Below are 24,780 nucleotides of genomic sequence, written 5' to 3' on the forward strand. Positions count from 1 at the left end.
GATGTTGAAGTGTTTCATGATCCATAATAGTCCTCTGTGGCATTTCTCCAGTTTATTGTTATATTGTTGAGTTACATATTACGTTTACTGTCAGCACAAATTTTTTTATTATTTTTTTTTATATAATTTAAAACCAAAGTACTACTCAATGTTACTTCAGTTTTCCCAAGTTTATTTCAGTTTAGTTTTGAAAACTTTATGTAAATATAGTAATGATCAGATTATAAACACACACACACATACACACACATATATATATATATATATATATATATATATATATATATATATATATATATATATATATATATATATATATAATATATATATATATATGTGTATGTATGTGTGTGTGTATATATATATATATAAATAAATTTTTTTTTTTTTTTTTTCTCTGTCTGACAAAACATTTTAATGTTTAATGTTGATCCATTATGCTTTCCCCGCAATAACATGACCATTGTTCTCTGTATATATGACTTTCTGTGACATATTCACATGATTATGCAGTTAAACATTAATTTGCTTTGTTTTCTACTATAACTTATCCAGCTTTCTTGGGTTGTTTCTCTTCTGGTCTGACATGGCTGATTTTGGGGAGATTTTAGAAACTATAGGCGACTTTGGGCTTTTCCAAAAACTTCTCTTGTTTGCTTTGTGCTTTCCAAATCTCATTCTGCCTTTTCAGTTATCCAGCCTCGTCTTCAACCACGCAGACACAAACCACCATTGCAACACTGACTGGATCCTTCAGGTGGGTCCCAATCTGACAAAGGAAGAGCAGTTGAACCTGACTCTGCCCAGGCTCCCGGATGGCTCTTTCAGTCCTTGTAAGATGTATGTTCCCATCTACTGGGATCTGTCTGCTATCCAGGAATATGGCCTAAATGAAACCACCACTTGCACTGATGGATGGGTGCATAATGATACTATTTATGAAGCAACCATTGTCACCGATGTAAGTACTACCACTAGTATGTTTCATAACATGTTGAAAAGGTAACCTGGGTTTAGTCACCCGTATATTTTGAAAACATTTATCTTGAGACTTGGTCACACCACAATGTAATGTAATGTAATCATGTGTTTAAATGACCTCATTTTGAGCTGATTTAGACAGAAATATGCTGCCTTTACATCAAGAAAGCCTTCATAAATGTCTGACGTTTTTTTGTGATGTTTTGCAGTTTGATCTTGTATGTGACAATGCTAATTTATTTCGGGGAGCACAGACAATATTCCTCGCTGGAATACTAGTTGGAGCTGTACTTTTTGGGCCTTTTTCAGAATCGTAAGTGTTAAAAAAAACCGAAACGATATACTTTAGATTAAATACAGAATATATAAATGTAATATGTCCTTGTCACAGTATGATTGCAAAAAAAAGTATTATATAAATATTCTAATAAGATTTGGGTTAAGGTTGGTTGTTTGTAGTTATGTTATTATGTAATTTACTGTTATCATTATAGTTAGTACTTGTAATGCTTAACAAGAACTGTAAAAAAAATGTTATGTAGATTTGTCTTCGTTCCCCCACGCATCAGGCTTCATGCCATGTATATGTAGTTTACACCCCCAAAGTTATATTAAAATGAATGTGATTATTATATAATATACACTTCCATAGAAATTTACTTTCTGATTTATGTGACATGAAAAATAAAGTCAATATGATATATTCATTTCATGCATAATGTCTGCAATAGTCCTCTCTAGTCATCTTTTTATCTCTCTCTTGTTTTTTTTGTTTGTTTGTTTTTTATAAATAAACTCAAGGTTTGGTCGCAAGCGAGCTACACAGATACCTATGGTGCTCTTCCTAATTTTCACCGTCGTGACTGGTCTCTCTCCAAACTTTTACGTGTACCTCACATCACAGTTCATTGTTGGTGTTGCTCTTGGAGGATTTCGGATCAACAGCATTATCCTTGGTATGAGACTATATTGAAAGGTCTTGTGTAAGACCATATGGGTTATATGCTACGCGATTGTAAAACAAAGAATAGCTGTCATTTATATAATGTGCGTTTATCACCGTGTTTTCATCCTCACTCTAGCCACAGAGTGGATTGGAGTCGCTCAGAGATCCTATGCAGCCTGTCTGAGTCAAGTCCTGGCTGCTTTGGGACAGGTCATGTTTCTTGCTGTGGTTTATTATGTCAGAGACTGGAGACTGGACCAGTTTATAATGGCTGGCCCGCTTGCATTTGTGGTCATCTACATATGGTGCGTGTGTTCTTGTTTTAAAACCACTTCAGTGCAGTTTGGTAAATTTGCATTTCTAAGTGAATTCGATAATCTGATATGCACACCAATATAGGTTTATTCCAGAGTCTGCCAGATGGCTTCTTATTCGCGGAAGGACTGCAGCTGCGAAGGAACTTATTCAGAAGGCAGCGGCGATCAACAAACGTACAGTTCCAGACTCATTAGCAGAGAAGGTGGAGATATATTTCATGAATTAACACATCCTGCCAAAGGACAGGCTTATTTTTCTTGAATAACACATTTTTTTGTTAGGTCCTAAATGAAAAGCCTGTTGAAAGAGGGGGTATAAAAATCCTCTTTGCTTCCCGTGTGCTCAGGAAATATTTCTTAACCATTGCTTTCGCATGGTGAGTTGATTCACAGAGAAACTTTTGTTTTCAAACATTTAAAGTTCACATCAAATCCTGAATGGCCACCTGTATTGTTTTTACGTTCAGGTTCGCACTAAATCTAGCATACTACAGCCTCTCTCTGAATGTGGGGAAGTTCGGTCTGGATATTTTTCTCAATCAACTCATATTTGGCCTCTCTGAGATTCCGGTCCACTTCCTCTGCATGTGGTCTTTAGAAACGGCTGGAAGGAAGGTGTCTCTGATGTGTGCCCTCATAGTAGGAGGCTCTCTCTGTCTCCTGACACTTGCAGTTCCACAAAGTAAAACCATTTCCCATATGTAACACTGTACACACATACTAAGGATCAGCATTTAACCATGTGATGCTCTTCTTAAGGTAATTACATTGCGGTTGCTGCTCTTGCCACTTGCGGAAGATTTCTCATGAACGGAGCAGGCAGTATTTGCAACGTTTATATTCAAGAACTCTTCCCCACCTCCGTTCGGTAAACATGACGTGTTGTTTTCTATAGTTATGAATGAGAGTGTTGTTTTTAATACAGTTATGCAATAATCCACTTGTTGATTTCCAGTCAGACAGCCATGGGTCTGGGCTCCACTGCAGCACGAGTCGGAAGTATGTTGGCTCCTGTGGTGAACATGCTGGAGATCTACCACTTCACAATTCCCACTCTGGTGTTAGGCAGCCTGGCACTAGTGAGTGGGATAATGGCTTTCCTGCTTCCTGAGACCAGACGCACTGAGCTGCCTGGTTCAACAGAGGAGGCAGAGGGCAAGAGGTACATGTACTATTACATAGAAAAAGTCTCCAAAACTGGAAAAAAAAACATCTAAATTCAGCTGCATGACCCTGTGATATTTAAGTTACACATAAAAGGGTTGGTTCACCCACAAATTAAAATTAATTACTCACCCATATGTCATTCTGGACCTGAGGTCATCCGAACAAAAATATTTTAATTTGTGTTCCAAAGATGAACAAAGGTCTTGCAGGTTTGGAACGACATGAGGGTGAGAGATTAATGACAGAATTTTCATTTTGGGGTGAACTAACCCTTTAAGCCTATTAAGTATTATACATTTTTACATTTTATATTTTACCAAGAGAAAATAACACACTATCCATCTGTTTCTCAAAAGGCAACCCAAAATGGCTTACTCTGCACCTGGAGATTGTGAAGACATCAAAGCAACTAAATTATAGCCTTATCTTTGTGGCTTTATTATTCTGTTTAATGATTTACATTGTAGTGAAATGTATAATTTCTGCAGTTTAGCAAAAAGATTTATAGATCTATATGTAAAGTAATATGCAGTAAACCACATTTGAATTATTGTTTTATTTTTTTGGATAAACATGGTCATTACATTGGTTCATGATCAACATTAACATGAAAATAATTGACTTTTCTTGCATATATTTTTGTGTATTATATGAAGACTGTATGGATTATTGAAATAAGCTATGCTAAATAAATCAGTTTATTCTTCCCCTATTTCACAGAACTATATTACTGATTAATACAAAATACCAAATACAAAATTATAGTCTTAATTTAACAGAACAACCTTTGTAGAATCACAATGACTTGTCTAAAAATATTTTTTTCATAGGCAACACTAAATTAGATTAACATTTCTGTTAATGTACACTGACGAATTATTCAGATCTAAAATACCACATTATATAAAAAAAATAGATTTTAAATATACATTTGATTAATCAAATGGCAGTAATAAAATCTGGGAATTGTACAGAATAGTACAACAAAGGCAAATCAATATACCTGCTTATTTAAATGTAATATTTGAATCTTTTTGTGTGACTGTGTGTAATGAGGAATGACTCCGAGATTACCCCAAAAAGTCAGACATCCAGTCATTTTCAGATTTTTGCTGCAGTACAGGATTGCTGTCAGGGTTTGTTGGATCTAGTATGGAGAGGGTATCCTGTGCTGGTTCTGAAGACATGGCAGTAACAGATGAAAATATGTCATCTGTAAATAAGTTGCTTGCTTTTGTCTCTGCATCCTCACTGTGACTCTCTAACCCAGTGAAATCGTCAAATGGGTTTGCAGTTTTTTGTGTTGTATCCACAGTGAATGTATTTGTGTCTGTGCTTTCAATAACACTTGCAAAGATGTCATTTGGGAAAGGATCAGCACTCAGTTGAATGAATGCAGCCGTAGATGGATCTTTCTCACAACTGAAGAAATCAAAAGTCTCCGTTTGAGAAGACTCAATTAGCTCTTGGCCAGAAAGGTTTTGATCAGGCACATTAGCGGTTGACTGATTGCCTTTACTATCAAAAACATTATTAACCTCACTTTGAATTAGATTTTCCTGTTCAAGGTCAGTGCTTTTCTGTTCAAACACATTTGAAGTAACTGATGGGTCACCTTCAGAACTTATGAAGTCAAAAACTCCATTTGGTGTCATTTGGCCATCTGTTATTCCCTCAAAAGGGTTTTGACTTTGAGTCTCGCTGTTTGTCATAATATCAAAGAAATTATTAGTGGACGAATGATCAAAGGCAGTGAGCGTATTGTCGCCTCCAAAGATATCCATTGTTTGGACTGGCGCATTGTTCATTCCAAAAGGATCATCAGTCATTTCTGAGGAAACAACAGTTTCGTTTTTATTGACTTCAATTAGGGTGCTTCCAAAACCATTTGGGTTTGCCTCAATATTTGACTCTGAACTGAAAATATCAAGAGTCTTTTGATTGAAATTCACAGAAGGACTTAATGTCATATCTCCTTGAGCCTTTCCTCCAAATGGGTCTTCTTGAATAAAGGAGCTCTCTATGTCTACTGATGGAGTTTCCAAATCTATAATGTCTGTCAGTGTGTCATTGTGTGTATAATCAAGGGTATTTAAACCTGAAAAAGCAGTGGCATCTGTGTTAGGTCCTGTAACTTGAGATGCATCAATTGAATCAGCAAAACCAGCTGTATCTTTATTCTGAGGCAAAGAGGAGTTGAGGCTCTCCTCAAGACTTGAAGGCTTTGAAGAGTCCTGAGAGGTCATGTCTATGTGTATGTTTTCTTGTGAAGGAATAAGAGCCTTGTTTATATCAATCTCCCCAAAACCAACAGAAGCAGGCTTGTGTTGTTCAGCTGACTCAATGATTTTTGAAGGCCCATTCTCATCAGAAGAGCTTCCATTAGGCAACAGAATGGGATTTTCAAGGCCCTTAAATAGATTTGGTTCTTCTGCAGCTTCACTTAGTTGGTTTTGTGTTGGTTTTAAGGGCTCCTGTGTGTTTTGATAGGAGGGCTCCATCGAAGTTAGAGATACAGAAACATTTTCTTGAATCAATGCAGTGTCATCTTCTGTAACTCCTTTTTTCTCTGGCTCCTTCTCACATGTAGTTTCAGGTTTGATTTCAGGTGTTTTCTTTATTTCTAAATCTGTTTCAGAGGATGAAAAGAGTCGGCCCAGTAAGTTTCTAGGTTTGACATCAGCTTTTTTGCTTTCCATTTTTGTCTCACTTTTGTTCTCTTTCCTACTTGGCCCAGATGTGAAGAGTTTGGAAAGAGGGCTTTTACCTTTAGACCAAGACCCTTTATTCCCTTTATCTGTGGCCTTTTTGTCAGTAACATTTGTGGTGCTTTTATTGTCAGATTGTAGAGGCATATCCAACATGCCAGGGACTTTTGATTTAACCTTAGTAATATCTGTGGCTTCTTGTTTTTTGGAGGTTACAGCCTTGGCATTACTTTTAATAACCACCTCTTTCTTCACCTCGTCAACCTGCTCCAAATCACATGATTCAATTACTGTTAAAGTTTCTTCACCATTTTCTGGGATGACATTCATCTGCAGTTCATCAAGATTCAGGATTGTTTCCATTTTATTCATATTTACCTCATTTGTTTTTGTTTTTTCACTTTCCTGTTTTCCTACAGTTGGTAAGAAGAGATCCTGCATTTGTCCATCTAAAGCTTTGGGATGTTCGACAGAATCATGACTGTATGAATGGTGCATTGTGTCTATTAAACCTTCCTCAGGTGATTCCTCTATTTCTATTCCTGATTCAAAAGTTGTCATATCTGTTTTCATTAGACTACCATTGACAGCTGCAGGTTCAACAAAATCATCAGTAGAGCTTTCAACTTCTTCGCTGCTGATGTCTTTATTTTCCTCGTCTATATTTAAATTCGAAACAAACCGAACAGACTTTTTTATTTTCGTTGGGCTATCAGCTTTCCCATCATCAGCTAAATTGTGCTCTCTCACAGAATCTGGTCTGCTTGTCACTTTCCTACCTGTTGAAACCTTGTTTTGTGTTCCAGCTCTATTAGCAGTCTTCTGTAATGTTTTAGAACCTGGATGAGGTGTATATACATCCTCTGAATGTGGTGCACTTTTTATTGTGACGGGAGAGGCATATATGTCTGTCTTCTCATAAACCCGATGTGACAGCTGAACTGATTTGTCCATTTCATCCAGCCCAGAATGAAACCTTTTCTTTTCAATACCATTTCTGGAGCTTCTTGCAGCAGAACTCTTGTGATTTGACCAGTCTGTTGTACTTCTTGAGGCTGAGGACGTATTTTGCGATACAGAGCCATGTCGGGTCCTCTTGTTTTCTGGCGGCCAGCTAATTCTAAGCTTGTTTGTGTTATCAGGACTTTTGTATTGGTCATCTTTGTGTCTTTGCTGTCGAGATGATGGTCCTCTAGGGTCATCTACAGTTGGATCAATACCTGTAGGCTCCGTTTTACGTGCTGAGCTGACTTTTTCAGTAGGTTTAGGTTCCTCTGTTTTAACAAGCCAGCGGTCTTTGTGTTGTCTGTGGCCGAAACCCTCATCATAGTTGCCCTTTCTCTTAAATAACTGATGGTAATGTGATGGGCAGTAGAATTCTCCATAAAGAGCAGAGTAATTGTAAATGCTGTAATGAATAATGGTATACCAGTGAAGATTTAAAGTTAAAGAATATACTGTAAAACAGAAAATTACCAGGGAATCAAGTGTTGTCATATTTGATTTGTGTTTAGATTTAATCGATTAAATGTGCAATATGAAGTTATTATATTGTATTTGATTTGATATTTTAATTAGTTATCATCATTATGTTATCATTAGTTTTTTTCATTATGAATCACAGATTTGATCAAATGTTTCAGTATTACACTAAAAACTATTTTATTACTGATTTGCCTTCCAATGTCTCAAGGGCCACAGCTTTTCAGTTTAGCACCAACCAGCTCCAAATAACACCTGCTTGGACTTGATCAGCTGGATCAGGTGTGTTTGATTAGGGTTAGAGCTAAACTGCAGAAATATGGCCCTCAAATTGAGTTTGAGACTAATGGTCTGGGAAATTAATTTTAGAATTTCGAAATGGATCTCCCTCTCTCACCTGAGCTTTTTATTACAGTATTTGCAGCAGAAACAGTTACAGTGTAGGATTAGTTTATCTGCCACCATTTTCTCCATTGGATACACTGGCATCAGGCACGCAGAGCACATCTCTTTAGCAGGTGACTGGAACTACGACAACAATATAGACATACATGGAATATGAGTTTATGCATGATTATCACAGTATGAAGAATTTCAAAATTATTAAAACATGATTTTAGAGAAATATTGTTGTCTAACTAGTAATAAAATAACTGTAACAAATACTGCTTTGTAAGTATCTTTATTTTAGATCATTTTAATATACAGTATTTAAGATGAACACTTTTAATAACACTTAATTGCAACAGTACAAAAAACTCGCTCACAATAAAACTTTGTTGTACACACATATAAAATAGGGACCAATAATATATATGTGTTTTAAATAGAAATATAGAACTAGAAATCTACAAAAACAGGTTAATGTTTTTCTGTGTTGGGATGACTGAAAGTAACAAACACATTTCTGTCTTTGTTCTTAGACAGAGAATTTGTGGAGAAGGTCTGACCAGACCGTTGCGAAACGGGTAAAGCCATTTCTTCATATCTCCCTGGATTTGTAATTACATCATATGAGGCAGATAATTCACTCTCGGTCTGCCTGGTGACAAATGTAGATCTTTGAGAAGAGTAGTAAGTATTTCCAAAGCAGTCTATCTCTTCATATTTCTCACTGACTGTTTTAGTGCCAATGATTCCACTTGCAACCTCCGGAATGCGCTGTACTTCAAGAATGCTGACTTTCCTTCTAGGACTTGGAGGACTACAAACATGGCTGGCTGAGCTTTTCTCAAGGGAGGGTTGTCTGAAGGGGCTACCTGCATTAGGTTGATCAGCTGCTTTTGGGTCATCTGAGTGAGGCTGTAGGGATGTGGGTGACTCCGCAGGCTTTCTTGCAGCAGAATGAATGGAAATGAATGAAGGCGAGCATGGGACATTTGAGCCTGGATTACCCATTTGAACTTGATGTACATGTGGTACTTCTTTGGGCAGACACCTGTTAACATTGCTCTGTACTTGATTAGACTGCACAGGTTTTGCTTTGCTGGATACAATGCTAATTTTCCTAATGTTTTTAGTATTTGGCGAGACATTGTCAGCATTTAAGGATTCACTGAACAGGCCTGACAGCCCAGCAATGTCCGCCTCAGACTTTAAATTTGAGACAGAGTACAGAGCTTTTTTTATTGCCTCCTCTATTTCCAAGAGTTTAGATAATGTCTGTTCTTTCAAATTGATGATGTCCATGCTTGCTTTCTCTAGGTCCTCAAATGCAGACTCAACAGAGGATATGCTCTCTACATCATCTCTTAAGCCCTCTGTCTCTGTGCCAGCTCTTGGACGATGTCTGTGTCTCATGTTTTTTATTGGCTTGCCTATCCAAACAGGCATGTTCTCAAACAAAGTCTTGAGAGATTTGACATCCACCTCACAAGTCTCCCCCTCTATTTCTTGAACTTTTGACAAAATGATCTTCAGCTCTTCTCGTCTCATAAGGTTTTCGAAGATCTCCATGGCTGCTTTTACATTGCCCTTCATGATCTCGTCTTTGTGGATGGAAAGTCTTTGGCGGCGCTCATCTTCTGTCTCTCTTCTAGCTTTCTTTTCTCTCAAAACAACTTTGTTCTGAGAAGGAACTTCATGTATTTCAGGTGTTGAGGGGGTGTTTCTGCTGGCGGAATGTAACTTGGCTTTATTTGTGTTCTCTTCTGAAGTTTTAGCCTGTTCCTGGATGGTTTCTTTTTGCACAACTTGAATTTTCTTTGGGAAAATTGAGGTTGTGTCCTTAGGGTTTTCTTTTCTCCAAAATTCTGAAGTGCAACCTTAAAACCTTTGTTTAATTCATCCTTTTCTTTTGAATAAGTCTGCATGCACATCCTGATCTCCTCTGCAGCATTTATCCTCTGAATCACATTTTTCTCCATTCCTATTCCATTAGAAGCAAAAGATCCATCATCAAGAGGTTCTGTTTTACTGACTGGTGAAGTGTCCATATGTTGCATGTGAGAATTTTGAACCCATTGTTCAGTGTACTGCATCTTCTGAAAATCCATAGGATTGGTGAAGTTTGTACTTTGAACTGGTTCATGAATGTTGCATGGTTTTTCCTTCATTTCATTTTTATGCAAATAATTGTTGCTGGGAGCAACTTGGTGTGGGATTGCTGGAGTCTGTTGCTTAATGATAAGATGCTCAGGTGAGCTTGGACAAATACGTGGGGTTTCTGCAATATGATTGGAGCTGTTGGTGATATGTAATGGCTTTGGTGGAATAGCTGGCTTCTGATCTTTAACCTGATTTCCAATTTTTAGAGGTATGGGCAGTGGATGTTTGCCTTTTCCTGCGAAAGGGATTGAGAGCTTTGAACAGTCCTCATTGGAGCTAACAGATTCTGAATTCAGTGCCGAGATGGTCAGATGCTCACTTCCGGTCACTGAAACCGAAGAAGACAATTTAGTGTCAGATGAAGGCAAATTAACACAACTCTGCTTGCAATCTATAGTCCCTGAGTCATCTGTCATTCTGCTTGGTGTGTAAGACTGTCCAGACTGTCTAAATAACATTGCTGCCTTGAAATCTCCTTTAGAAATATTAATGCTAGACTTCTCAAGAGACTGGAGTGTCTCTTGCATATTACCTCTAATAACTTCCTCCCTGATTACACTTCTCTGCTCTGTTACAGCACTTTGCAATGACTGGATTGCAGCCTTCACATCACCTTTAATATATGGCTCTAATTCTAAAACTTTAGCACTGTTATCTATCGCTCTCGAGTCATTCTCTGTACTAAAATGTATTATGTTTTCTCTATCTCCCACTTCATTCTGACAATAAATTATCTCGTTGGATCCCTGATCCTTTTCTATATCACTAACCTTTCGAAATGTTGTAGTAATCCGCTGGTTACTGAAGGAGGATGTTGTAGACTGCTCCACTGTTGTGTTGCTTTGGCACTGAGATGATTCATTTAGAAGATATAGCTTTCCAGGAGTGACAGGTTCTCGTTCCACTCTCATGCTTTGGTTCTTTGCTCTCTCCAGGGATCTTTTGGCAGCCTTAACATCCCCTGAAATTATTTCCTCCTTAATTAATTTCCTTTCACTTTCTTCTGAGCAGATTTCTTCTGCCTCTATATTCAGATCGTAAATAGTGCCTGGTTTGATGACCTCGCGCTCCACATGCATGCTTTGTTGTTTTGCCCGCTCCAAGGATTCAAGGGTCGCTTTAATGTCTCCAGAAACAATTTCCGCCTTCTGGACCATGACTGGCTGTTTGACTGCTTCATCAAGTTGCTGCTTGGCTGACAAAATATCACCTCTGACGATATCCTCTTTTTGCACACTGTTTCCAACACCTAGGTCTGTGCCGACCTCTGAGAAAACCTTTTTGACATTCTTCACATCTCCTGGTACAACATCCAAGACCGTTCTTTCAACTTGCTCTCTTTGTTGATTCAGGTGTCGCTTTGCTTCCTTTACATCACCTTGGATAATTTCAATTTTATCTCTACAAGAGGCTGACAGTTCCTCCTCAGAAAGTTCTTGCTGTAGACTCTTAAGGTCGCCTTTTTCAATGCAGCTTCGATACAAATCAACATTCCCCCTTTCGTTTTGTTCCAGTCTGCAAGATGATTTGGTCTGCTGGTTGTGAGCAGTGGCAAGGAGGTTGCCAATTGTAGATCTGACATCTCCTCGTGCGATGTCTTGTGACTCAGTCAAGTTGCTTTGACAGTACAGAGAATAAACTGTCATCTCTGGCTGTCCACCTTCAGATTCTTGCATCACCAAGCCTGTCTTGAGAGTTTTTTGTTGGAGAAGCAAGTTCTCAATTATTTTAACTGCTTCTTGGGTCTTACACTCTGCCTCAGGGTTATCTGTGGATCCCAGTGGGATTTCAAGCACTGTGCTGTGCATCTTGCCTTGTTCATCCTCTTTAAGTAAAACAACTTTAGGTTTCAGGTTAGGTTTGAACAGTAACTGCAGCATTATGTTCCTGATGTTTCCTTCAACAACTTCCTCCTTTTGAACTTTAGGCCCCTCGTTTTTGACAATCTGATATTTTGCCATGTTTACATAGTTATAGTCATTTGCCTGGATGATGATTCCACTTGAATGAATGAATGCATAATGGCAAAGTCGGTAGAGTATGTCTGTCACACTCTCTACAGTGATTTTGTCCAGCGGCGTGGTCTCGAATAACCAGGTTGTGCTTTTGACATCTGCCTTGGGGATTTCTTCCTTTGAAGTAAGCTCTTCAGTAGATTCATCTCTCTTTATTTTATCTAAGGCCTGCGATTCAAATAACCAAGTGCAGCGCTTTACATCTCCCTTTGTGTTATCCTCTCGATGTACAGTTGTCAGTGTGGTGTTCTCATCTGGCTCACCTTTTAGAGTATCTATAGGTTGATTCTCAAACAGCCAGGTTGAGGTACGTACGTCACCCTGTTGAACGTCTGTAACACTCACCATTCGCACAAACTTCTTTTGGCCCTCTTGCTCGGTCTCAAAAAGTTGCTTGCTTTGTTGCACACTTGTCCCATTGCCTACATCTTCAACAACCCTCACCGAGGGCCCTTCATGAGGCGTGAATGAGTCAAGGGGCTGAGTCTCAAACTTCCAACGTGCGGATTTCACATTTCCTTTGCATACATCCTCTTGTGTTACTGCACGGATGATGTAGATTTCTTTGTCTGCTTGGATGGTATCCAGTGGCTTGGTTTCGAACATCCACCTTGCACCCCTGACATCTCCTCTCATCACTTCCTCTTTCTTTACAGTGGTAACTTCATGAAATTGTCCGTCTTTGTCTCTTATAGCATATAACGGCTGGGATTCAAAAAGCATAGTGCTGGACTTCACATTACCACTACTGCTTGTGGGCTTCTCAACACTCATTGACTGGTGCTCAAGCAGATTGTCTTTATCCTGGATTTTGTCCAGAGAGAAAGTTTCAAAAATAAATTTCTTGCTTCCAACATCACCACCCTCAACATCACTGACACTCTGAGTTATTCTGTCCTCCTTCTCATTAATGTCGCTGATAGGTTGATTCTCAAACAGCCAGGTGAATTTGTTGACTGATCCTGACTGAATTTCGGTTTTCTGCTCCTTAGAGTCTTTTTCACATTCACTTCCTAGTTCATGAAGTGACTTGGATTCAAAGATTTCCTTGACACGTGAGACATCTCCAGACTGCATATCCACCTGACTGACATATCTTACATTGTGGCCAGAATCTGTTTGCTTTGTTATTCTGTCCAAAGTTTCTGTTTCAAACAGGTGCTTTACCGTCTTCACATTCACATCACATTTTATGTCTTCTTGCACTCTACTGCACAATTTCAAACTGAAGTCCTTCTTGTCTTTATTGCTATCCAGTGGCTGTGTTTCAAAAAACCAAGTGTGTGACTTCACATCAGCTTTTGGCACTGGCTCTACATCCTGGTTCCTTTCTGATTTCTCATACAAAATGTCCATTGGTTGTGTCTCAAACAGCCATTTGCACGTCTTCACATTACCCTTTTGAAATTCCTCCTGTGTTACTGTTGAATCTGCTTCGTTCCTACTCTTTACATTGATGCAATCCAAAGGTTGTGTTTCAAACATCCATTTAGCTGTCCTCACGTCCCCTGCCATGTCCTCTTGCCTTGTAATGCCCTGGATGAGCTCTACTTTTCCACTGCTTCCTTCAAATTGGTCTAAGGGTTTCGTCTCAAACATCCATTTGTAATTCTGTACATTCCCTTCAATGCATTCTTCTCTACTGACAGTTGTAACCTCGTGGAAATTTCCAGCACAGTCTTTAATTGCATACAACGGCGTGGTTTCAAAAAGTGAACAGTTGCTTTTGACATCCCCAGCTGTAATATCGTGGATTTGACTCTGTGCTTTCTCAGAGATGTTACTAAGAGGGAATGTTTCAAAAAGGTTCTTGAAAGTCTTCACATCTCCTTTTTCAACATTTTGAACTTTGTTTCCACTGTCAATTGTTGTTTTACCAAAGCTGCATTTTTCAAACTGTAGTCTTTTGTCTTTAACTTCACCTTTTTCGTCACTTGACACCACAACTTTCTTGAGCTCTCCTAACTCATAGCTGTCTTTAAGAGTGTCCATAGGCTGAGTTTCAAATAGCCATAGCGTGGATCCTACATTTCCTCCAACAATTGCCTCCTTTTCTGAAATTTCACCCCCAGACTCTCCTTTAAGAGTTGACAGGGGTTGATTTTCAAATATCTTTAGTTTATTATGAACATCTGCTTCCCCAGAGATGTCCTCCACTGTTCCTTTGAACTTTTGCTCTTCCACAGCACCTTCATGAATTGCATCAAGCGGCTGGGTCTCAAACATCCATTTTTTCTTATCAACACCACCTTTCTGTGCTTCCTCAAGTGAGATCCCTCGAATGATTTGCATATGAGCTCCTTTATTAATGTGGTCCAAGGGTTGAGTTTCAAAAAGCCAACGTGCAGTTTTGAATTCACTGCTTTGAATTTCTTCTCTACAGATTGATTTGATTTCATGGATTTTACCACTGCTATCCCTAATTGCACAACAGGGATCTGCTTGAAAGAGTTTGACGGTTTTCTTCACATCTCCTTTATTCTCTTGGAGTTCTGATTTGAGTGTTAAAAAGTGTTGGTCTTCAACAGAGCAGCAGCGGCCTAAAGCGTCCAATGGTTTGGATTCAAACAGGAGACGTGTACCTCTTACATCTCCCTTCTGAACGGGTTCCTTCAGTACAACTTCCACAATTTCCTCATTCTCCATCTTTGACTTACTGATTGAATCTAGGGGCTGTGTCTCAAACAACCAGGAGGCAGTGCGAACATCTCCTTTGACTACCCCTGGCCTGTCTCCTGCTGTTGTGTGTTGATTATCAAACACTGAATGCTCAAACATGGAGGATTTGCCCCTCACATCCCCACCTTGAAGACTTTCCTCATTGAGATGTTTTTTAGTTTCATGTGGGTCTCCAATATTGTCAAGAGTCCAGTTCTCAAATATCCAGCGCATGGACTGCACTTCTCCCTGATATGCTGTGTCTGCTGCTTGGGGATTTATTGCGTCTATCAGTTCATCATCTACATCATCAAGATTCATCTTCAATTCGGGATGAATGTGTTTAAAAAGACGCTTCAGTTCGCTTTTCTGACGTTGCTGGTAGAACTCTGAGAAGGTTTCTTTTGGAGGTGGTACAGGGAGGAAATTCTGGCTTTGTTCCTTTTGAAGTGATTCCAAAACCTGAGGTCTTGGTAGAGGAGGTGGAGGAGGAGGAAAATCATCATCTCCACAGAAGGCATCTGTCACTTTTATCTGTTTGGCTTTTTCTGCCATCTTGGATGCAAAGAAGAAGTATGAAGGCTCAAGTTACTCTCCACAGCACAATGAATTAAATGGTCACAAACTCCTAATTAAAACACTGTTCAAATAAAAATGTTAGTGTTATTAATCTTAAAAGCCATACTTTACCTTTCTGAGTTTAGCTGGAACAGCTGATTTAGTTCATTGCACACATATTCATGTGAGGTTTGACTTCATATATGATGGTTTTCAGCCTTGTTAGTAGAAAATTCATGCTCCACAAAAAATACAGTTTCATTTGCAAACATTAAAAAAATAAAGATTTAAAAGAACAGGAACAAGAATATTTTCTAAAATATGATTCATTGTGGCCAAAACTAAATGGCAGCTATAACTAAATGCAGGACTTTATTGATCTAAATGCGAATATATTGCAAAAAGACTAAAATCTACTATCTGCCTTTTGGATACGTTCACTGTATCACAAATCCTGTCATTAACAAGGCTACACTATAACGTCACTCTTACCATGAATTTGATTGCGATTTAATCATAATGGTAACACATCATGCTTGTATGGAACTAAAGCATTGCTAAATGAGTTCTTGATGCTTTTTTAATATACCAAGGCAGCCACAAGAGAGTATGTGTAATTTTCATTATATTTGTTTCTAAATTAGTCACACAGTACCTATTAGCATTAGTCATTAGTCACACAGCAGGCTTACATAATAACCCTGACTTAGAAAGTCAGTTTTTCATACCTTGCTCTGTTTTTTCTTCTTTCCGCTTGAGATCAAGTGCTCCTGGAACAAACTGCCCTGAGAAAGAAATATGTTTAATTATTCCTGCTCATTTTTCATAGGAAACACTCAAGGCGTAATTTGCATGAAGCTGTTTTAACAACACATCACTTTAGTGACTGAAAATATACTGTCCAACAAGAGACTTAGTAGTGTAAAATGAGCATGTACCAGACTTCACAGCATTGCATGCATGTGTATGATTCAGTCTGAGCACTTGACCTCATAGATGCCTGTGTGTTGTGAGTGATATGACAGATGCATTGAGCACTCACTTGCTGTTCGATATATCCTGAGGAGTCTGCAGCTGCTACCTTTGAGAGGTAAAGGGCAGATCTGTCTTTCACACTTGGGATAGGAGAGGATGTGTACCTCGGCTTGTGGTCTTGATAGGAGGCAGATTCTCTGTCTTTCTTGAAATGTTTCTTATCTAATTTATAGAAGAAAAAGAAGCAAATGTAGTTACAAAGCTACAATATTAGAGGACTAATTGTTAAGTATTATGAGACACGTTTTAGTTATTTTGTTTCTTTTTTTTCTGAATAAGAATTTATGGCTTTTTTTTATTAGATGATGTTTGTTTTGGTATCACCTGGTGATTGTTTGATCACAATTTAATTATTCATTAAGTAGAATTATCTATTAATCATTATTTTTACATTTTGTATGTGCATTAAAAAAAGCGCCTACATTCAGATGTCTATGATTGCTTTTTTACGCAATGCAAATGAAATACTTGAAAATGAAATGCAGAAAATACTTGAAGCAGAAATCTGTGGCATGCCATCTAAGCAGATTTTGTGTTTATAAAAAATAAAATAAATGAAAATCAAATCCAAAGCTTTTAAAACATTTTATAATTCAGAAGTAGGATACAAATAAGACAAGTGTGACCTGACCCAGTTCCTTGGCCATTTAGTGGCTCTGATAGTGGTGTATATATAGACTGAGGCTGGTGTTGGTATGCTTTTATCTGTGTGCTATTCTTATACCTCAAGGACCTATGGAAACTATGTAGCTCCACACATAAAATATTTGCAATAGATGAATTTAAAAATGTTAAAATTCAAATGAAAAACATTTAGTTAAAATTACAATCAGTTGTCTGCTTCTCATACGTGCTCTTATAATATGCTTGCATTCCTAGCATGACCTCTAACTAAACAAAAAGAGTGACCTACATGCCATTGTAAAATGTCAAATAGAAGCAACAGTGATGTCAGCCCAATCCTGACCCTTTTTTAAGGTTCACATTCTCAGCGGACAAAACACTGGGACAAAGCTTTCCTGATTCATGCTGCTGATCTTACCTTCTTTTTTTTAACCATGGGAATTTTACGTTTTTGCTAGCATCGCTGAAGCATTTTCATAGAATTATTATTTTTTGAATCGGCGTCCAAAAACAATACTATAGATCAAGAGATCAAATTATCAGATGTTACAAATTCAGGATGGCAAAATAGCCATCTTATAAATTATAATGACAGAAAATGATTATTTAGCTGACACCAGAAGTTTGTTACCAAACTGTAGTCGTGTGCTTGATGTGATGCTGAATTACAGTAGATCACTTGTAACTCTTGATGATATGTGATGTAATTCTGGTTTGGAGCAGCAAAAGAGCACATCAAATTATCGTAGAGCTGCTGTAAGCATGATCAAAACAAAAGCTTTCCCTATGAGGACAGGAGCACTAGAGGCAGCACAGGTCTGTCAGCTGTAACTAATGACTATATTCGAGCATACCTCTGTTTTTCACACTGTAAGCTCTCATGGGACAAAAGGACAGGGCCCATCGCTGGCGCCACTCACGAGCCTGGGCTTAAAACGTTTGCATAGCTGGATGAGCACACAGAATAACAGGGCCATACAATACTGGGGTCTCGCTAGACGTTACTGTTTAGCAGAGAGAGATATCATCATGTTTACAAGCCTGAATATTGTGATCTCTGATTTGTACTTTTTTTTTTTTTTTCCAAATAATTAAAACCTAGAAAATGTTACATATTAAGAAGCATCGGCAGCTTACGAATGACTTGTATGTAAGTACTGTGTGTAACATTTATGTAAAAGTTCATTTGGTATTTGTGATAAAAATGCCAGCATGCATATCCATTAAGTCTAATCTGACCTAAAGGGTACAATAAAGGAATTATAACATGTGGTTACGGACAAGATCAAAGGTCTCTAGTAAACAGTGTCCATCTCGCCATCTCTAATTTAGTTTAGAAGTGGGTATACATATTTATCTGTGATACTATTTATTATATGACCAATTCAGATTGTTCTTCTCTTATTCCCAGCTATTCAGAAGCAGGAATGGAGGGCACAGCTATTAGCGTCCTAGAATGTGAGTGCTTTTGTGCTGCTGACAGCTGTCCAAATTATTGTGATATGCATTTGGTATTTATTCTCTTCAGCTGCCTTCCTTAGTTTCCTGTGAGCACTCAAAGGTCTTGTTAAAACCACAACAACTTAAAACCACGACTGAGAATAGGGCAGTATCGACAAAGGCAAGCTTATCTGACACTTCCGTCTGCCGCAATATCAGCCACTGAATATTCAACAAGTTTTCAGGTTGTATTTACACTTCTGTTCAAAAAAAAAAGGTAATGAACACTTTTATTCAAAAAGTATGCATTAAATACACAAAAGTAAAGAATGAAATAAACGCTGTACTTCCTATTCATCAAAGAATCCTGGAAAAAGTTGAACGGTTTCCACAAAAATATGAACCGGTTCAATGATGTTTCTTCAGGATATAAGCATATTATATATGATTTCTTGTGACACTGAAGACCGGAGTAATGACTGTTGAAAAGTCAGATTTGACTTATAAAATTCAATTTTATTTTTAAATGTATTGAGAAAATGTAGATAGCAAACACGTTTAATAATATTACTATTTTTACAGCATTTTTGGTCAAATGGAGCTATGGTCAGAAAGAGAGACTTTATTTTTTTAAATCTTACCAACCCCAAACTTTTGAATGTTAATACGCGTGTATATCTATTATTTTAACATCCTGTTGTTAGAGCTCAGGTTAAATAAGTAACTTGCTGTTAACTATCATACATTTTAGATAATTATCATTACATCATAATAGGTAAATGCAGCTTGACGTCAATACATCATTTGACATTTCCATTTAAAACGACAACACGACCATCATTCCTTCTGGAATAATTAAGGAACAGTTCCCAAATCCAAATTTAAATGAAAATATTTTCATTTGTCACATTTAGTCTATAAAATACATGGTTTGTATTATAATATTTTCATTAATGCTATTCCCAGGCTTCCTGTCCGCACTGATTACTGTACTCACGGAGTGAATGGCTGGTTCCTGATAGCAGGTCTTAGTGTCTTGTATATTTCCGCATGTGATGACTCGTTCGTCTGACTCTGATGCTGTCTGTAGCGGTAGTCCTGTCTCACTCTGTCCCTCTCTAATGGGTGACAGCTGATTTTTATCACTGCTCGCTGCGGAGCGGGGATGAGGCCAGCCTGCTATTTTGGAAGCAGCTTGGGCGGTATTCCACACGCCTGAGTCAATCAGGGCTTTTAGAAGTGACTGGGGTACAGGGAACCCCCTTGAGCATAATTCCCACAATTCCCACATTAGTCTAAATATCCTTCCTAATGCCATCAGGTGTTTGAAAAGTGCTAAAATGTAAACGAAGCGCATGAATTTCGGTGGATTTTTGGCTGACTGTTCAGGCAGAGTCTCGTGTGACATCTCTATTTATAACTGTTTATGAATTAAAATCCTAAAACTGAACGCTGCTAAGAGGAACATCGCGCACGGTGACGTTTGATGGGGTCGACAGAGCTTGCTAATACATCTCGAAATAATAATAAGCCACTGACTAAAGCCATAAATGTACTTGTGAGTATTAATACTTAGGAATTGTTGAAACAGAGCCGGTTACATAAACCATTGTCAATTATCCGGTACATAATTAAGCTTTAACGTGTTGTGGGAAATATTGTGGATACTCAGAATATGCTGTATATTTTAACACAAAATATTCTATAAAGTGGTCCTGAGAACTGTTTCGACACATCATTAGTGACTGTATTTAGTCAGTTCGCACAGTTCATCACATTAACATTAATATTTGACATTTGACATAAATAAAAAAAAAAGAACGCAAGTACCTTCGTGCTGCTGACAGCTGTCCAAATTAATGTGATATGCGTTTGGCATTTATTCTATTCAGATGTTTTCAGGTGGTATTTACACTTCTGTTCAAAAGTTTCTATTCTGTTTATATTCTATCTACTGTTTTTTTTTTATACTATCTACTTATTATAAAAAATAATAACCTAACCCTTTTACACTAGCTCAATTAATTCCACCTCTACATTTTATACATTTTTTTATTATTAAAAAAAGCTTGCTACGTGTACTGCATTAGATTTACTAGGACTTATATATATATATTAGATTTATATAGGACTTATATATATATATATATAATATATATATATATATATTGTGTGCCTCTTTTGTTGTTTTGATTTTATTAACATAATTTTTAAACTGCTCTGGATAGAAGTGTCTGCTAAATTATGAAATGTAACTGTCATCTCTCACCCTCTATGACTTTCTTTCTTCTGCTGAACACAAAGATATTGTGAGGAATGAATGAGAAACTCAAACAGGTTTGGGAAAACTTGAGGGTGAATGAATGATAAGAATTTTCATTTTCGGGTGAACTATCCATATAAAAGTGGTGTAACTATATCTAAAATACATTTATGACCACTGTATGACATTGTAGGCACAACATTTTGTCTCTCAAATAACTACAATCCAGAGACACTGAATCAGCTCGGTCCAAAGTGTTACTCAAGCATGATGAATGTAAGGTCAGTGGATGATGTCTGTGTCATAACTGTCACCGTGTGCAGTATTTTATGTTTCCTGAAAACACCGCACATACTTACGTATGCTTACATGCAGTCCTGCTCTCAGCCCTCACCGAAAACCTGCGAAATACCACTCACTATTTGCAGACAGGATTTCGTGTGTGGGGCGGCAAGTCGAAACTATTCTGTTAGGATTATCTGAGGAATATTTTTAACGCAGACCCAGCCGGCAGATTCCGTCTTTACAGGATCTTCAGTTGGCCCCACATGCTTGTGCAGTAAGACTTTAGATGCCAAGGGTTTGTCTCGCGCAGGGCATAAAGTTCACATGACCTTTGACCTCACAGTTACTGACTAACATCACAGCTGAGTTAAGAAGAATGAAATAACTGGTAAATATGTGCACTTTATCTGGTTGTACAGTAGTTAGATGTTTGTATAATGTGTTAATCAACTTACCGCTCAGTTCAGTGGAGGATCGGGTGATATATCCAGGAACCCCACTGATTGTCCTCCTTCTCATTGTCTCATCGTAGGTTTTTTCCTTCTATCAAGATCATCACATTTTTAAAGATATGATATAATATTAAAATGATAAAATATTAAAATCATATTAATGTTAATTAGATTCAAAAGAATTATAATAGTGATAATATTCTATATTAGATTTTAGGTTAGGATAGGTTAACAATATTATAAGCTATTCTTGATTTATAGTTTTTTTTTTTTGTTTGTTTGTTTGTTTTATAAAAATGTGTAAATTCATGTTAAACTGACTCCAAACCATGTTTGACCTGATTTTCATATCACATTTTTTCATTTTCTATTTATTTTTTCAGCTTAGGTTCTTAGGATAGTTTAATAACACTATTAATGATTTATGATAATAATAATATTATTATTATTATTACTAAAAAGATAAGTAATATTATCAGAACGTGAGCATATTTTTTGGCATTTTATTTAATTGTAAAATGTGTCAGCTCCTATTAAATGTAAACAGTTTTATTTAAATATTAATTGATATTTTGAATTAGCCTTTATTTTTGTATTTTCTGTTTACATTTTTGTAATTCTTAATCATTAGAAAGTACATTTAGCATGCTTTTATTTTTTTATGTTAGCTTATTTTAGTTAGTTTCATATACATTTTAGATGTATGGCCAAACATACACATTATCAAAAATGTTTTTAATGGATTTAATTGGGCTGAACACATAATTCAGCGATTACATTATGTGAAAAGCATGCATGCTCCTTTCCTGAATCATGACTGTCCGTGTTGCACAAACGCAAACAGAAATAAAACATGACGTGACTGTTACACACACCTGATGAGCCTTGTCCTTTTTAGCGCTGGTGACAGTAGTAACACCAGAATAGACTTTCTCCCACCCGGTCGGTGCCTCCCTCCACTGTGAGCTAATGGCACTCACCGGGCTGCTTTTGGTCTGTGGTGTGACGTTGAGCCGAGGGCTGCTGGCGTGCTTCTTCGACTCAAACAGGCTCCTTTGAGCATTAGGGCCCACCAGGTCTGGCTGGGGCAGCATGTCCATTGAAATACTTCTGGACAGAGTGTTATTTTTTCCACTGAGGGACTCATATCTCCTCCAGAGATTTTCAACTTTACTCTCATCGTAGTTTGCTCTTCTCAGGCCAGATGTCTGTGGGATACAGAGATATATGTATGCCTCGATTGACTGAGAGTTTCGCTATTTCACTTATTACACAATCAAAGTGGTTTTACCTTAAAACAGGCCTCTTCTCTGTCAGCGTCTGTGAGATCCACACAGCTTTCATACCTAACAAAAACAACCAGGTTTGAGCCGTCCATTTCAGAGAACAGGTGGAATATGGTACAAAGAATATAGCCAGCATATTTACCTTTCTACGAGCTCAGAGACAGGTGTCCTTCTGTCCCAAAACAGCACCTCTGATGTGGACCGTGAACTATGACCTCCAGAGAGGCTCTTAAGGGATTGACTTCTTCTCAAGGTAAAGCTCATCTTAGTGGAGAAAATACATCAGTAAATCAAACACAAAACAGTGATTTTAACTTGTAAATAATAACTGTTATGAATTAATCTGATTGGTTGACGGATGTTGTAAGGTGTGAAATTATTTCAAATGAAACGCACATCTTATATGTCCATAGTGCTATGCCAAACACTGACAAAGCATTGTTTTATAATAATTCAATGGCCGTATATTATACATGTATAGCATTAAACAGCTTTATACAGCACATACGTGTATATGTATATGTTCCATAAATCTATAATGTTTTTATTCAATGGCTCATTTTAGCTATTTTTAAAGGCATGACATAGGTTAAATGATTTTGTCGTACTTTATTTATTTCACTAATTAAATTCAAACAGTCGTAGTGGATAGATATAACAATAAAGTAAATTTTAAATTACATAAAAAAACGTAAAAAATAATTAATCCAGTCTAACACAGCACCAGTAAAACAGCGTGTAAATGACTTCACATGATCCACCTGCTTGTCAGCCTTCTCTCATCTGACTCAGTTAATGTTTATCATTCATATGCTTTGTTAAATTACACATTGAAAGGTTTGCTGTAGTGTGCAGCGTTAACAAAAGCACAGACACCAAAAAAACAAAACTAAATGGAGATCTTTTAAATAATCATTCATACAAGAATAAAATTTTTAAAAAGTAAAATATCATTAAACTCTATCTTGTTCTACAGTTATTCATTTAGTATGACTAAATAGCTTTGATAGCCTAAATATGAGTATTTTGTATTTGCATGAGCGTAAATATGACTTTAAGGACCCCTCCCCCTCAAAATGTTTTTTACAAACTGACAAAATTGCATATCAATTCATCTGTAGCTAGAGTTACCTTAAGCGATCGGTCTTGCACTCCTCATTTCCTTCTGTTCCGCTGTGCGGTGTGAAGTGGAGCATCACTCAAAAGACACTCCTGTCACACAGGACAAAGTCCCTCATTTACAGCCTGACCTCAGGTGTCCGGAAAACTGTGTGATCACTTTTTTCTCACCCGATCCCAAATGAGGGTTGAAAAAGGGTAAAACGGGTCTTTTATACATTGCATTTACAGCACCGTTGATTGTGTTTATAATTCAGTAGAGCATTTAAGAAAAATTGATACGAAGACATATTGCTTGCATGATAGCATACTGATATTCTAATTTGACCTCATTTGCTCATCAACAAGAGGGTTTCAAGTTATGGTTGTCTGCTGGAAGTTTGTCTAGACAAAACATTTGAGGAATGTAAAGGTTAGTATGCACTTACTGAGAGGTCATGTGTGCTCTGGACATCATCTTGCTATTCATGGACACTGAATGAATGAATGCAATGCAGCATTGTTCAGCACCTTCCAGGCCATGAATCTGCTCTGATGTGGATGCTGATCTGGGGACTTTGAGGTCCTAAACTCCAGAAACAGAATAGTGCGACAGAATTTGACTACAAGAAACCAGTTTTGTGCAAAAACAGAAAATCACACTTTTAGATACAATAGGCCTTCTCATAGGCATTCTTCCTTCACATATCTCTCCAAAAGTCTTTCTGATTTCCTCAAGACGTCACTGTTGCTCACCGCCATATGCTAGCTGGTAAACAGGGAAGCCATAGTCATTGTCATTTATTCACCACTAGATGGCCACATTATTTAAGACTCTGTACCATAAACGGCTCTCTCACTTTGCATACTGTGTTCTCTCTTTGTACTTTAATGATAAAGCTCTAAAGCTCTAAATTT

General features: G+C 37.5%; 3 protein-coding genes across 4 annotated transcripts in view; 1 reads left to right on the forward strand and 2 right to left on the reverse strand.

Annotated features, from left to right (window-relative positions):
• The window catches only part of tox (thymocyte selection-associated high mobility group box), an 839,643-nt gene that overhangs the window by 479,490 nt on the left and 335,373 nt on the right, over positions 1-24,780 (reverse strand). The gene's annotated exons all lie outside the window — the stretch shown is intronic.
• Positions 426-4,123, forward strand: slc22a13a (solute carrier family 22 member 13a). 2 transcript variants are annotated; one of them, XM_043259432.1, is made up of 10 exons: positions 426-961; positions 1,191-1,294; positions 1,783-1,937; positions 2,064-2,232; positions 2,327-2,447; positions 2,527-2,621; positions 2,712-2,926; positions 3,004-3,112; positions 3,200-3,406; positions 3,768-4,123. In XM_043259432.1, the coding sequence occupies exons 1-10, from the start codon at positions 587-589 to the stop codon at positions 3,829-3,831; spliced, it is 1,614 nt and encodes a 537-aa protein (XP_043115367.1). In that variant the 5' UTR covers positions 426-586; the 3' UTR covers positions 3,832-4,123. The 2 variants fall into 2 exon arrangements, with proteins under 2 accessions (XP_043115367.1, XP_043115376.1); XM_043259441.1 differs by lacking the exon at positions 3,768-4,123 and having other exon boundaries at positions 3,204-3,399.
• Positions 8,145-24,026, reverse strand: xirp1 (xin actin binding repeat containing 1). The gene is given in 9 exon segments (XM_043259254.1): positions 8,145-9,832; positions 9,835-15,376; positions 16,108-16,164; positions 16,422-16,576; positions 21,482-21,569; positions 22,354-22,686; positions 22,770-22,824; positions 22,907-23,028; positions 23,896-24,026. Coding segments are annotated over 8 exon segments (7,722 nt in total). The 5' UTR covers positions 23,896-24,026; the 3' UTR covers positions 8,145-8,462.

The sequence above is a fragment of the Puntigrus tetrazona genome, chromosome 2 (assembly GCF_018831695.1).
Source record: "Puntigrus tetrazona isolate hp1 chromosome 2, ASM1883169v1, whole genome shotgun sequence".
Lineage (NCBI taxonomy): Eukaryota > Metazoa > Chordata > Actinopteri > Cypriniformes > Cyprinidae > Puntigrus > Puntigrus tetrazona.